This window comes from Primulina tabacum, chromosome 15, assembly GCF_025594145.1.
Source record: "Primulina tabacum isolate GXHZ01 chromosome 15, ASM2559414v2, whole genome shotgun sequence".
NCBI classification, from domain to species: Eukaryota; Viridiplantae; Streptophyta; class Magnoliopsida; order Lamiales; family Gesneriaceae; genus Primulina; species Primulina tabacum.
In genome coordinates, this window is record NC_134564.1 from 777,206 (window position 1) to 791,663 (window position 14,458).

Consider the following 14,458-nt stretch of genomic DNA (forward strand, 5'->3'; position numbering starts at 1 on the left):
CAAGATACAACTTAAGGAGATCTCCTATAATAAGAAAACTAGCAATACGTAGTGACTAGATTGAGTATATGTAAGAATCAGACTTTAACATTGGAGTTGAAAATGATCCTGAAACGTTTTCATAGGCCATGAGTGATAGTGAATCAAAATTATCATAGGATGTCATAAAAGAATAAATGAATTTGATGACATCAAATCGATTCTGAGATCTTGTTCAGTTTACTAATGGTGGAAACACCATTAGATGTGAATGTGTCTTCAAAACAATGAGAGATCCATTGTGCAAAATTAAAAGATATAAAACGAGACTTGTTGATAAGGAATTCACTCAAATAGAATGATTCGTCTGGGGAGATATGTTTTTATATGTCTCCAAGAAAGTTTCTCTTCACATAATTACAGTATTATATGTATATTTTGACTTAGAGTTGCAACAAATGAACATGAAAACGACATTTATCAATAGTGATATGGAAGAAAAGATTTATGTGAAACAACCAGAAGGATTTTTTTTTAGTGGTGGTGAACACTTGGTGTGCAAGCTTAAAAATCTATAAATTGATTGAAACAAGTCCCCCCTCCCTGTCAGTGGTATCTAAAGTTTCATGATGGTGTCTCTTCATTTGGTGTCGCAGAGAATATTATGGATCAATGTATGTATCAGAATGTCATTGAGAGTAAGATTTGTTTCCTTATTCTATATGTGAATTATATATTATTTGCAATCAATTATACGAGTTTGTTATATGATGTGAAATAATCTCTATTTAAAAACTTTGATATGAAGGATGTGGATGATGCATCTCATGTCATCGACATCAAGATACGCATGGATAGATCTCGAGAGATCTTAGGATTATCTCAGGAGACATATATCAACAAAGTGTTAGATAGGTCTTGGATGAAGGATTGTTCAGCAAGTGTAACTATCGTTACGAAGGATGACAAATTCAATTTAGACCAGTATTCAAAAAATGACTTTGAAAAGGAACAAATAAAAAAATGCATTATGCTTCTTTTGTTGGAAGCTTGATATATGCTTAATTTTGTACTAGACTTCACATTACATATACATTTGGAATGTTGGGAAGATATCATAGTAGCTCGGATATAGACCAATGGAAAACTGTAAATAAAGTGACCGAGTACCTTCAAGGGATCAAAGACTACATGCTTATGTTCAGACAAACTGAGAATTCGGGAATAGTTGATTACTCTAACTCAGAGTATGTTGGCTGCATTGATTCAAGAAAATCTACTCTGGATATATTTTCTTGCTAGTTGGTGGAGCTGTATCTTGGAGAAACGCGAAGCAAACCTTGACTGTTACTTTCACTATGGAGGTTGAGTTAGTATCTTGTTTTGATGTCACTTCACATGATGTATGGATGAAGAGTTTCGTTTCGGGACTTAGAAATGTATATTATATTTCTAGAGCATTGAGGATGTTTTATGATAATTTAAATGTTTTTTTTTATGACTAAGAATAACAATAGTAGACATCGACGTAAACACGTCGACATTAAGTATTTAGCAATAATATAATATAACATGTTAAATATAAGACATTGGTTATCGAGTATGAAAGGGGTTGTTAATCATAAACGTACAAAAAATAAGTATAATGGGTGGTGTTGTCAACACGAGCACACAACATGCAGCAGAAATTAATTATTGACACACAAGTATAACTTGAGTAAATAGAGCCCAGATTTAAATTATGCACAAGTATAAAAATTTGTGCAATGCCTCATAGCAAAAATTCACTAGAAAAATATGTAAATTGTTTACACCAAAACAATACTGGTGAGATTAACAAAACTAAATTCATTAACACTCCAAAGAATTAAAATGCATCAAAATAAACCAATACTAAAAATTAGATGCATAAAATAAAAATGTATTGCTTAAAATCAAACGAAACCACTCTTCAATCAACACTCTGCGTCAGTAGTTGTTATTGAGTGTCGTCAACACCAATCAGCAACACGGAAGGTCTGTGAATCAATCACACAAAGTCTTCTCACGGAAATCTTCAATACTGAACTTGTGCAAGTTCAGAAAATCCTCCAGCCGTTGCTTAGCAATTATCTCGAAAACACGGTACACTTTCTTCCATCAATATCACATCTATATAGGTCTTTATCTTTGCCCTATCTATCTTTCCATAGATACCCACATCCTACAAACAAGGAAAACAAGAATTCTTTAAGAATAAAACTCTATTCAAATCTAGGATGTTATATCTTAGAGATAAGTTCTTAAATTAAATTGTGGGATAAATCTCAAGAACAAAATTATCTATGAGTAAATCTTATCATCTGATCAATTTAAATTTCTAAAAATGCAAAATATAATATTTCTAATTAGATAAAATATGAATTAAGTAGGAATAAAATATTCCTTTCAGAATACATTAACACTGAATTGATGATTGACGATCCTTTGACTAAAGGCATGACACCACAAAAATTGAAGGATGATGTAAACAGCATGAGACTTGGTTTCTTCGTGTGATTTTGTAATAAGAACGAATTCAGTTATTAATGAAACTTTGTTATGATATTTTCTCATATTTGTTATTTGTGTACACATTCATTATTTTGATAAATATTACTAAAGTTGGACCCTGAATAAACATTCATTAAGTTATATTTGTTTTAGGAACATGGTGAATCATCATGATACATGGAATATAATACCCGAATTTAAAGGACATGTCCCTATGATTCGTGCATTTTTTAACTTTGATGATGATTGTTGGAAAAATGAGTTCTTAGTTATATAAACTTTAAAAATTAATCGAACAAATTCGCCTTATAAAAGTCGGAACTGATTTGGAAATTGAAATCTAAATTTCAAGTATATAATTTTACAATATTGATTTGCTCAAAAATGATTTAAGATGAATGAGAAATTAATTAATGAATTTGGTATATAAATCATTTTTGAGCAAATCAATATTGTAAAATTAATGGGTAAGTTTGGTCGAGAAGGGAAGAAGCATGCTGCTGTTTACAGAACCAACTGTTGCATTACATGCTCGAAAATGGCAGTTTCCAAGATCGATGAATTCAATGCTTAATGCTTTCTCTCTTTTTTTTTCTCGAAGGTTTGAACAGATGCGGGAGGTTTAACCGTTCCTTCAATTGCATTGTTCTACGAAAGCTGTACTTGTAGCCGTCTTTCTAGGATTTTGGACAAAAATCATGGTGTCCATTTGGTTGGAAAGCTGCAAAATATGACAGTTAGTCGATTCCGCTTCATATTTAGTCTAATTCTAGTTCTTTTTTAGTTATTTGATTTAGTGATGCTGCAGCCAAGTTCACATCATTCTGTGTTTATGTATGTGATGTGTTATGTAGCAATCATCTTCATTATCATTTGATTCGGAAATTTTTAGCCGATTTAAAACGGGTAGGACGACTTATTGCATCGTTATCTTTCTCGTTTCGTCTTACCTTTATCTTGCACTTTGTATTCTCTTCCCGATTATCATAATTTTTTACGAATATTTTGACTCTACTCAAATAAATGTTAAACTACCATACTTACCTAATATTTTGAGGTGGTCTCTGCTGTTGTTTAGAAGGATTGTAGAACCTGGTTGGTATATCATGTTATAAGCTAGGGACGCAAACATATATCCTATTCATGTTTAAAAATATCAAAATAGATGATGCCATATAGTGAGTTGCATGCCCCTCTCAAGGAAAAATCTTACTAAATATAAGCTTATTGACAAAAAAATTACAGTGTAATCGGAAGACTTGTTCTATGAACTTCAATGAATTCAAACATGATCTGGTCCTAGATTGTGAGTATCTAACAAGTTCTTTTCTTGACTCGCGAACCGTTGAATCGTACGTCTTGCTATAGGTAGCCAGAGCCTCTTAATCTTATCATTCTTTTCTATGTTTCCATGTGTTGATGCTCCATTCACGCTGCTGTTTTTGATACCAAATTCCGCAAATCTCGAAATATTTGTCATTTCTGACATCGATCTCCTTTGATCCGAATCCAGCAATCTTGAAACTCCACAATGTTCATCTAACTCAACATTTCCAGCACAAAGAGAGCTACAGCTTGGATGGTCGGATACAACATTTCCAGTTCTAGCACTGATCATCATGGATTCATACATTCGCTTCCTTTCGATGTCGTCTTTAATCTTCAACTTTTGTTCTTTCGATAAAGTTTCTTTGTTAAAACTGTCTCTGCTCGTTCCTGCTGGCGAGAAACGTCTACTGGAAAAAGCATTAAGCATATCAGAACTCAAGGACATCAGGTCTGATGAGTTAACTTCGCTCCACCGGCTTTTCTGGAGCACGTCTGATATTATGATCTTGTGCTGAAATCTGCGAACATTTCGATCAGCTTCCAGTTTTCGAATCGAGGGTTCTTCTCCTTTTAATCTGGAAAGTTTCTGAAATGTGGTGGCCACGTTGAATCTCGACGAATTTTCTTGAAGAGGATTCTCCTCCCTTTGGATATAGAATTCAAGATTTTGCTGCTCTTCTGATGAATGATTAGTTTGCTGGTTTCTGAAGCTGTTTGTGTATGTAAAGTATTTGAGGTCTTCAACATCAAATCTATACCTACAAAGAGGGCAGCTAGAGTGTTTTTCGAGCCATTTGTCGATACAGTTCATATGGAATGCGTGGCGACATTTTGGCAGCAGACGAAGAATTTCACAATCTTCGAAGCTCGACAAACAGACGGCACATTCAAGGCCTTCTTTTGATCCCTTAAGTGAAGAAAATCTGAAAAATGGGAGAGACTCGATTATCGTCCTATCAACACCCGAAAAACGAGACATTGATCTTACGACCCTTGGTGGATCCTGGATTTGGTTTACAGGATATGGCGCGTGCCTGTGGCAGAACTTGGCGTAGGCTACTATGATAAAAGTCATACCGAACATGATAGATAGAACGACCAGTACCACTGCAATGCTCGGATGGAGCGGATTCATATCGCCCTGATTCGATGTTGTTTGAGCTCTAACAGTTGTGAAAATGAATAGAATGATGACCATGTTTCTTGAAATATCCATTCATTTGACTTCAAGAAACTTACTCGTGTGTCTTGTACGTATTTATTGTTGATACAAAGCTCAAATAGAGTGGTCCATTATGGCAAACAAAGAAATACTGAATTGAGGATGACTTATTGTCTTAAAAAAGCAAAAAACTAATATATAATTTTTAGAACAGCTAGTGTGTGGATAATGGATTAAACTTGGTTTCCTCTCTGGAATTTTGTTTGTGTCTTTGAGTCAAGAACTTAGTTTAATTGAAAGAGCATCTTGAAGGAGTTTGCAGGTTGAAATGTGCTTGAAACATGAAGCCAAAATGTGTGACACATATAAAAATTTGGATTATTTGACAGCATATAACAAAGTTCTATCTGTTTTCAACGATGCCTACATTTGATCATATAAGTATTAAAAACAAGGCCAGCTGCGGATTTGACCCTTTAGTTAATTCGCTACTTGCTTTAGACCGGGCCCGCCCTTGCATGCGCACTCCAGTCAAATTTTTTTTTAATCGATCAAGAATTTACTTGTAAAAAACTAAAGTAATTGATTAAAAAAAAAACTAGCTATATGATTGGGTGTTGTTTTATAAATAAAAAATAGAGTAGATCTCTTGTGAGACGGTCTCACGAATCTTTATCTGTGAGACGAGTCAACCTACCGATATTCACAAAAAAAAAATAATATTCTTAGCATAAAAATTACTAATTTTTCATGGATGATCCAAATAAGAAATTCGTCTCACAGAATACGACTCGTAAGACTATCTGACACAAGTTTTTGTCTAAAAAATAATATATAATTAAAATATAAATACGTAAAATAATTAATCAAATATAAAATTTTGACATAATTACGAATATTGTGATTAAATAAATGTCTTTTTTGAAATTACAAAGATATATTCAGGATTGGTATTATATTTTTTTACGATCACCGGTTATTAATTATTTTTATTACAAAAAAAATTGAGTCAAGTCCAACAGTGGACCAAGAAAAATTATTATGTCATAAATTTATTGAAGCTTATTTAATTCATGAGGGTTATAGGATATACATGAAAACATACATATTTGTTGAAAAAAATATATTTGGAAAATTTTAAATTCGGGAATTCAATTTCTATTATTTTATCCGAATAAAGAAGTTTTTCCTGCCTTTTTTTTTAAAAAAAATAAATATTTCCTGGGTTAATGACAATTGACAAGCGATTTATTTCATTCGAAATAAATAAGGGGTAGGGGCCAACAGTTGTTTGGTAATAGCATTTGACATATAATCTGATCTCTTGTCTACAGAGATTTAATCCAATTATAATTATAAATAATTTGGGGGATAACTTAAAAGTTATTTTTCTAAAAAAAATTAATTATTTATTTATTTAACAATTTCAAATTCTACTATTATTTTTAGAAAAGTCTCTTTGGTACCAACAATGCTAGTAGAATAAATATATACATAGAAATGAAACAAACAAGAAGAATTATTGTTGGATAAATTAAGTTATCCAGACAATAATTAATTAATTAGCATATATATATATATATATATATATATATATATATATATATATATATATATATATTATATATTGCACATCCACCGTACCCCAATTTCATACTCAAGTATCGCTAATCTATTGGATGGATATGATATATCACATCCAATATATAAATGATATCTTAATGGTATACACGAAAATGAGCACGATGAGTGAGAAGTATATCAAAACTATATATATGTTGGGAATCGAGGAAGAGTTTAGAGGGGGGTGAATGAACACTTCTCCAATTTCTTCTTTTCTTTCTTGGATAAAGAAAGTGCTAGAATCCTGTTAGAGATAGTAGCTGATCTTGTCGTGAATACTTCCAACAGATTACAATATTAAGTGCGGAAACAATCCGATGGAGTGAATGAAAATAGTAATATCAGTAGACAGCAATTGTTTATGGAAGTTCGAAGATAAAGTCTTCTACGTCTCCCCTTCTTCTGTTTCCAGAAGGTATCACTAAAAGACTTTGGATTTTACAGTACAACTCTTGTACACACCCACTTCAGCAGGACTTACCATTTGCATACTGAAACTCTTAGTTACTCAACACAGTGAAAATACGATACAACAAAGTTCTGAAAAGACTCTTTTCAGATTACAAACTCTTCTTGATAAAATATGAGTACTGTGAATAATTATGAAGAGTGTAAGAAACAGTAGCACAAAATGATCTCAATAGATCAGATATCTGCTATGAAGCGTGTGCTACTTTTCTTTATGTTGAACTCAAAGATATCAAAGATTCGTGGTTTTCTTGTTTTGTGAAATACAATTGATTCTTGAGAAGGATTCAGCGCATTCTTCTATATGGGTTTGTTTCATATATATAGGTGACTGAGTTCAACGTCTATAATCAGAAAATATCTTCTGACTTCTGATAGAATCAGCTTTATTACCGAAATAGGTTCCTGCAGAAAAGCTATAAAACAATCAGTCATGTTTTATACTAAAATCGGTAAAGCGAATTAAATGACTTCGTACAGTAATTAATGCTACAATTAATACTAGTACTAGATGACCCTTAACGGTAACATTTAAGATTAGTTCTGTTAGAAAACATCTTCTTCTGTTTCTTATATTCTATCCGTTCTACTGCTTCTGTTTTTGACACAGTGCTTTTCATATTGTCTAATGTTCTTAACGAATGCTGCTGGTTTTTATTTTCATCGCCACAATTAATTTAGGTTTATCAATTTTCCCCTTTGTGGTGATGCCAAAACCTGAACAATATAAAAGCATAAAAGCATTATAAAACAGATAACAATCAGAAGATAATATTAGTGAAATTAAAGAACAAAGATTGTCAATCATCAGTTCCAATATCCTGATCTCTTCTAGCTGATGATTCCGTATGGTCTCCTGTTCTTCTTTGTTCTGCTTCTGTTTGATTTCTTTCTCTTCTTTGTTCTACTTCCCCCTTTTTGGCATCAAGGGCAAAAATACGAGCAATGAAATCATTCATTCGTCCAGACAAGTTTTGAATGCCATTAGTCAAGATCTCTAGATATGGAGCCTGAGTAGAAACTCGATCATTAAGAATGGTGAGAGATTGAGATTGAGAATCAATCTTGGCATCCATTAATTCCATGGTGGTGGAAACTGAGCGAATAAGGTCATCATGCTTGGTGAGTCAGTCAAGAATGTCAGATTGAGCGAGCGTGAGTTGACTAGAACTTCTGGATATAGCTTGTCAAAAAACAATGGTTTCAGCATACATTTTATGCACAGATTCCGCCGTTTTATATATTTCCTTGGACATACGGTCTCAGAAGAACTGAGCACCACTGATTTCTACGGCATTTTCAATAGATAACCGCTTGACTATATCAGAAAGATTCTGGAGCTCCTTTTGTAGAGTAGCAATCTGAAATTCTAAATTAAATGGTTCCGATTCTGGTGATGGAGTTCATGCAAGCAAGCGTTGCCTTATATCGGCAAGTCTGGTATCAGTGTCAGTTGGTACAGGATTGGCGACAACCAATGCAGTAGAGTCTTGAAATTTTGTAGGAGGAATAGCATCCGTTGGATCAGTAGAGTGGCCAGGTTCAGCAGAGCTTGCGTCTGGAACAGTAGTAACAAGTGGTTCTGCAGTAGTGTTCTTAGGAACAATCTCTTCAACATGAGCAATAGATGCAGGAACCATATTCTCTTCAGATGAAACAACTTCAGTAGTTCCAAATGGTTGTTCCGCAGACACATGTTCAGATTGTTGTTTCAAAAGAGCTTTCATTTGTGCTTGATGTTCAGCAGAAAAATTCTTTAGATTTGGCAATAAAGAGGATGGGGCAGCATCTGAGTCTGCTATGGGTTGGTCTGCTGTTGGAGAAGATAATTGATCTAAAGTAGTATTTAGATCGGTTTCTGGAGCAGTAGAGATCGTAGGGACGATTGATTCAATGACTTCTTCCACCGAAGCTAGTTCACGGACAGATAGGAGAGATGAGGATTGAATAGGCTTCTTTGGTGATGCAGGAGTACTGAGAGCAGGAGCTTTTGGTGAAGCTGGAGCCTGTTCCTCAACTGTCTGAATCTGAGTAAAGTCTGGAACAAAGCATACATGATATTGAATGGGCTTCTCTAAAGGCTTGTTCTTGAGCAAGAAGTTGCTCGCTCATCTGTCTCAATCTTGCAGTCAGAACATGAATAACATGTTTATCTTGAGCAGCAGTAGGAATTGTAGGATCAAAATTTGATTCGAGAGTTTTCAGAACAGATTCTAACTTCTGACATTTTAGCTGTTCAAAGATGTAGCCTCGTCTACGCATGGCTTCAATCACATTTTCAGTTTTGGCAAACTTAAAAACTTTCCTTTCAGTGTTCATCATTTTCGCATAAGAGCCTTTCTTCTTGAAGTATGAGAAAGAATGAAAACTCAAACTTTGTGCCATTCATCAAAGAAATATATGTCATCACTAACAGAACTTTCTATTTCTGCTAAGTGAAGTTCAACACCAGTTGTCACAAATGTCTTGGGTCCAAGAGATTGTGGTTCTTCAGTCAGTTTTTCTTTCCCTTTAGCAGATGATGAGACAGGCAATACGGGTCGAAAAGCAGAAGACCCCGTAGTTGATTCTCGAATAACAATTCCAGACATAGGTCTGAAAGTTGAAGCAGTAGATGTTGTTGGAACAGAGATAGCAGTTGGTAGTGAAATAGGAGCAGTGGGTCATGCAGAAGAAACAATTTCTGGAAACACTTGCCTTAACGGAACACTATCTAATTCAGAGATTGCTGTTGTCTTCTTGATCCGAAGAACAGTTCGAGCTTTCTTTTTGCTGGGAGTAGGGGGCAGAGATGGTTGAATGGGAGCAGCAGACTCCTCGGACACCTGTCTTGTCAGAATCAGTAGAGATAACCACTCTCTTTCTTTTAATCTTCTTTTGAAATCCTTGATCTTTAGAAGTAGTGTCTCCAATCTCCTTTTTTAAAGCAACAAATTCAGCCACAGTTGGCTTAGACCTTAAAGCGAGTACATTGTCAACGTCAATCATTGTCACAGAAGCAGCATCCTGTTCACTTGTAAAGGCAAAACCAACATCTTTTAGCATTGTGCTGATCTGAACAGCAAATCCAGAGCTTTTCCTTGTAACCATATCTTTCATCATTCGAAACAAGAAACGACTCCAATCCATTTTAATTTCTGAAGTGATGGCAACCATCACTTGGACTTTCTCCTTTGTCAGTTTATCAAACGTGCCAGCCTTGACCAATAGTGCCTTAGCGACAATGTCAGCAAACACTTCATATTCTATTTTCAGAAGTTTCTTGAAACAAGATGGAGATACTTCTTCTCCAGAAGCTGAGAAAGTGCAGAGAGCAGCTGACATCTCCTGTTTAGAAATATCAGAAAGTTCAGAGGTACCTGAGTAAGGAAGGAAGAAGGTCGATCCCAAGAGTGCGGCGTCAATGGAGATAGATGCATCTCTCTGAGAATATACAATTTTCCCTTCTTCCATAGTTGGCTTAGCATAAAATTCCAGAAGAGCAGTTTTATATATTACAGCAGGTGGTTCCAAGAATTTTCAGGAGTCCAGATTTTTCTAGAGCTTGGAACATTTTGACAAGATTCTCATCTTTGATATTGAGAACTGAAGTAAAGTTGACTTGATAGGCATTAAGAGTATATGCTCCGGCCATTTCTGTAGAAATGAATCAGATTATATTTTGCAGTAGAGAAGAAATATTTAAGAGAAAGCAGTAGCTGAGTAGCAAAAGTTTTGAAGCAGTAACGGTGAAAAGTTAAGAAACTGATATATTAAAAGAATGTACAGCCGTCAATGTAAACACAAGGACACGTGTTAATATGTTTACAGTTGAGTATTTTGAAATGATAGCCAGATCATGTCAGACTGACCAATGATTTTAAAATTTTGAATCTCAGTGAAAATAGCGGGCTGTCCAAGCGGTTACTTTTGAAATAATCAGAAGAGAATTTGTCGTTTTATGATAACGTCTACTGAAGTTTTTAAAGTACTGAAATAATTGAGCACTTTGATAAAACCAGTAGACTTGTTGTTTTTTCAAAAGGACAGACATTCTATCTGTTTTCTGAAAATATATGAAAATCTTAAGTTTGACTAAGATATTGTTCCCCCTCGATAACTGCAATCAATAAATGTAGAGATGTGATATCTGAGGACAAGAGGGATGAATCTTGGTATTCGTGTAACCAAATTGCCGTCTCTTCAGCTTTCTGAGACTCTATATAAGTGCCTGCAAGTTCACAAACTAATTCATTTAAGATTTCTTTTATCAAACCAATACACATGATAGGTGCAAGTGATCTCTCGGAGAGTTCTCCAAAGTCAGAATCAGCAGAGGAATTCCAAAGACAACTTTCAGTCTCTCGTAAGCAGATGTTTGAAGACATCTTTTTCAAATACGTTAGTGCTGACAAGACCCAAGCTTGCCAGAGTCTTATAAGACCCAAGCTTGCTGGAATCTTTTCGAAGAAGACCATCTTTTTCCTGCTGAAGTACTTTGCAACAAGAAAAGTACTTCAAGCTGCTGATAACAACAAATGTAGTAGATAAACTCAATGTAAAGCTTCTGGTTAAAGAATATTTTGACATCTTTTGTTTATCTACTGCTTTCATTGAATAATAAAAATAATTCAGAAGGGAATTTGTCGTCTTATGATAGATTCTACTGGAAGAAAGAAAAGAATGCCTTGTTTTATCGAAAAGACAAATCACCTTCTGCATCTGACATAAAATCAAGTATAATCAGAATAAAGTTCCCCCTAAATTAATGCAATTATTAAATGATAATTCTTGGTAATTAAACCGTCGATAGCTTGACACAGAACGCTTCACATTTCCTACTGCAGTCATGATTACCTCGATCTTTGGTACCTGGTTTGTCATCTATAAATATATGCATAGAGGTTAGTCATATAGTCACTTTTAAACAGAAAGAATATGGCAAGAGAGAATAGTCCTGATTTGGCCGAGGATTTCATGACGGAAGTGATAGCTGCAAGGAAGGAGGCAATTGAAGACAAGGTGCTGGAAAAGGCACTTGCTACCTGGACTAAGGTCCTAGGAGCTTCAGTCCGCCTTTGAAGGTGGGCTGGTGTCTTCTTCCAAGGAGCTGTTAGCAATGGAAGAAGTATTATCGACGTCTTCATAGTGCTGATAGCGCAGACGTCTTCTCTGAAGATGGCGTCTACCTCCTCATGCTCTTAAAGGAGCAGAGGATTCCGAAAAATATTGCTTTTTTCAGAGGAGTTTCTGCGTACCTCTACCGGAGAGCTGTCCACTTGGTTGGCAATCTGGAGAGCGTATATTAAAAAAGAAATAAAGAATGTACACCCTCGCTTCTATCATTAATGAAATTCTTATATTCTGTTTACTGATTGACTCTTTCGCTTAGCTTTTATTGTGTGTAAACTAAAACTGAACAATCACAAAAGAGGACTAAATCACAATACATCAATGGAATGAAGATAACAAACAATTAATTTAAGTCTATCAATCCAAGTGTATTTCGAAAATAAGAAAACTTATTCTCAGGCAAAGGTTTCGTAAAGATATCTGCTGTTTGTTGATCAGCAGGGACATATTCCAGACGAATGTCCTTCTTTTGCACGTGATCTCTGATGAAATGATGTCTGATATCTATGTGCTTCGTTCTGGAATGAAGTACTGGATTTTGTGTGATTGCAATGGCACTGGTATTGTCACAGAAGATGGGTGATTCGGAGGCCTGAATTCCGTAGTCTTTTAATTGTTGTTGCATCCATAGTATTTGAGAACAGCAGCTTCCAGCAGCCAGATATTCTACTTCTGCAGTAGATGTGGCTATAGAAGTCTGCTTTTTACTAAACCAGGAGATCAGCCTATCACCAAGGAATTGACAGAAACCACTTGTGTTTTTCCTGTCTAATTTGCAACCTGCATAATCAGCATCTGAATATCCAATAAGATTGAACGATGAATCATTGAGATACCATAAGCCGAGATTTTGAGTTCCTTTCAAGTACTTCAAAATACGTTTAGCAGCAATATAATGAGATTGTTTAGTGTTAGATTGAAATCTTGCACTAATACAAACAGCAAACATAATATCTGGTCTACTGGCAGTAAGATATAACAATGAGCCAATGAGACCACGATACTGAGTTACCTCTACTGGAATTCCACTTTCATCTTTATCAAGCTTGGTAGATGAGCTCATTGGAGTGGAAGCAGCAGAGCATGCTTCCATACCAAACTTTTTCAGAAGCTCCTTAGTATACTTGGCTTGATTTATGAAAATTCCAGTATCAAGTTGTTTGATTTGTAATCCTAGGAAGAATGTTATTCTCCCATCATGCTCATTTCGAATTGATCATGCATCAACTTAGCAAACTTTGCACATAGTTTGGGGTTAGTTGACCCAAAAATAATATCATCAACGTAAATCTGTACTAATAGGATATGTTTATTCTTGACTAGAGTGAACAGAGTTTTGTCTACTGTCCCAATTGTAAAATCATGATTGACAGGAAATTGTGATAGAGCATCATACCACGCTCTAGGTGCCTGTTTTAGACCATACAAGGCTTTGTGTAATTTGAATACATGATGAGGTGAGAAATGATCAATAAAACCTGGAGGTTGTTCGACGTAGACCTCTTCTTGTAGTAGACCATTTAGAAAAGCACTCTTTACATCCATTTGATAGACTTTGAAATTTTTGAAAGCAGCAAAGGCCAAAAATATTCTGATAGCTTCGAGCCTTGTTACTGGTGCGTAGGTTTCATCATAGTCTATTCCTTCTTCTTGTCTAAAACCTTGAGCCACCAGTCTTGCTTTATTTCTGATCACTGTGCCTTCTTCATTTAGTTTGTTTCTGAATACCCACCGGGTTCCAATGACAGCTTGGTGAGATGGTATAGGTACTATAAACCAAACTTCATTTCTTTTGAATTGGTTCAGCTCTTCTTGCATAGCTTCAATCCAACTAGGATCCAAAAGAGCTTCTTCAATTTTCTTTGGTTCATCCTGAGAAATGAAAGCAGCATGCATATATTCATTAATCATTTGCCTTCTGGTTCTCAAAAGCGCTGCTGGATTTCCAATAACCAAAGAGGGAGGATGAGATTTTCTCCAAATAAAAGGGTTTAAAGTGATTTCTTCCTGATTTGATATATTTGGATTGATCTCTTCTGAACCAATAGCAGGTTCTGGATTATCAGCTGCTGGTACTGTTATGTCTAATATTTGTACTTCTGGTTCTGCTAATGGAATGTCTGGTTCTGGATTTTGAACATCTTTTACACTAGTTTCTGCATCATCTTCACTATCCAGTTCCAAGTGAATTTTGTCTAACCTGTTACTCAAATTTGACATATTAGATATTTCAGGAGCACTGCTGTCCTCGTC

General features: G+C 35.1%; 1 protein-coding gene across 1 annotated transcript; it reads right to left on the reverse strand.

The window, feature by feature from the left end:
• Window positions 1-3,687: 3,687 nt before the first annotated feature.
• On the reverse strand, window positions 3,688-5,141 carry LOC142527180 (E3 ubiquitin-protein ligase ATL42-like). The gene has a single exon (XM_075631907.1). The coding sequence runs from the start codon at window positions 5,054-5,056 to the stop codon at window positions 3,794-3,796; it is 1,263 nt and encodes a 420-aa protein (XP_075488022.1). The 5' UTR covers window positions 5,057-5,141; the 3' UTR covers window positions 3,688-3,793.
• Between the last annotated feature and the right edge of the window lie 9,317 nt (window positions 5,142-14,458).

What these genes read in the sequence shown, in the direction of transcription:
- LOC142527180 (XM_075631907.1), bottom strand. Translation starts at nt 5,056, where the DNA reads ATGGATATTTCAAGAAACATGGTCATCATTCTATTCATTTTCACAACT.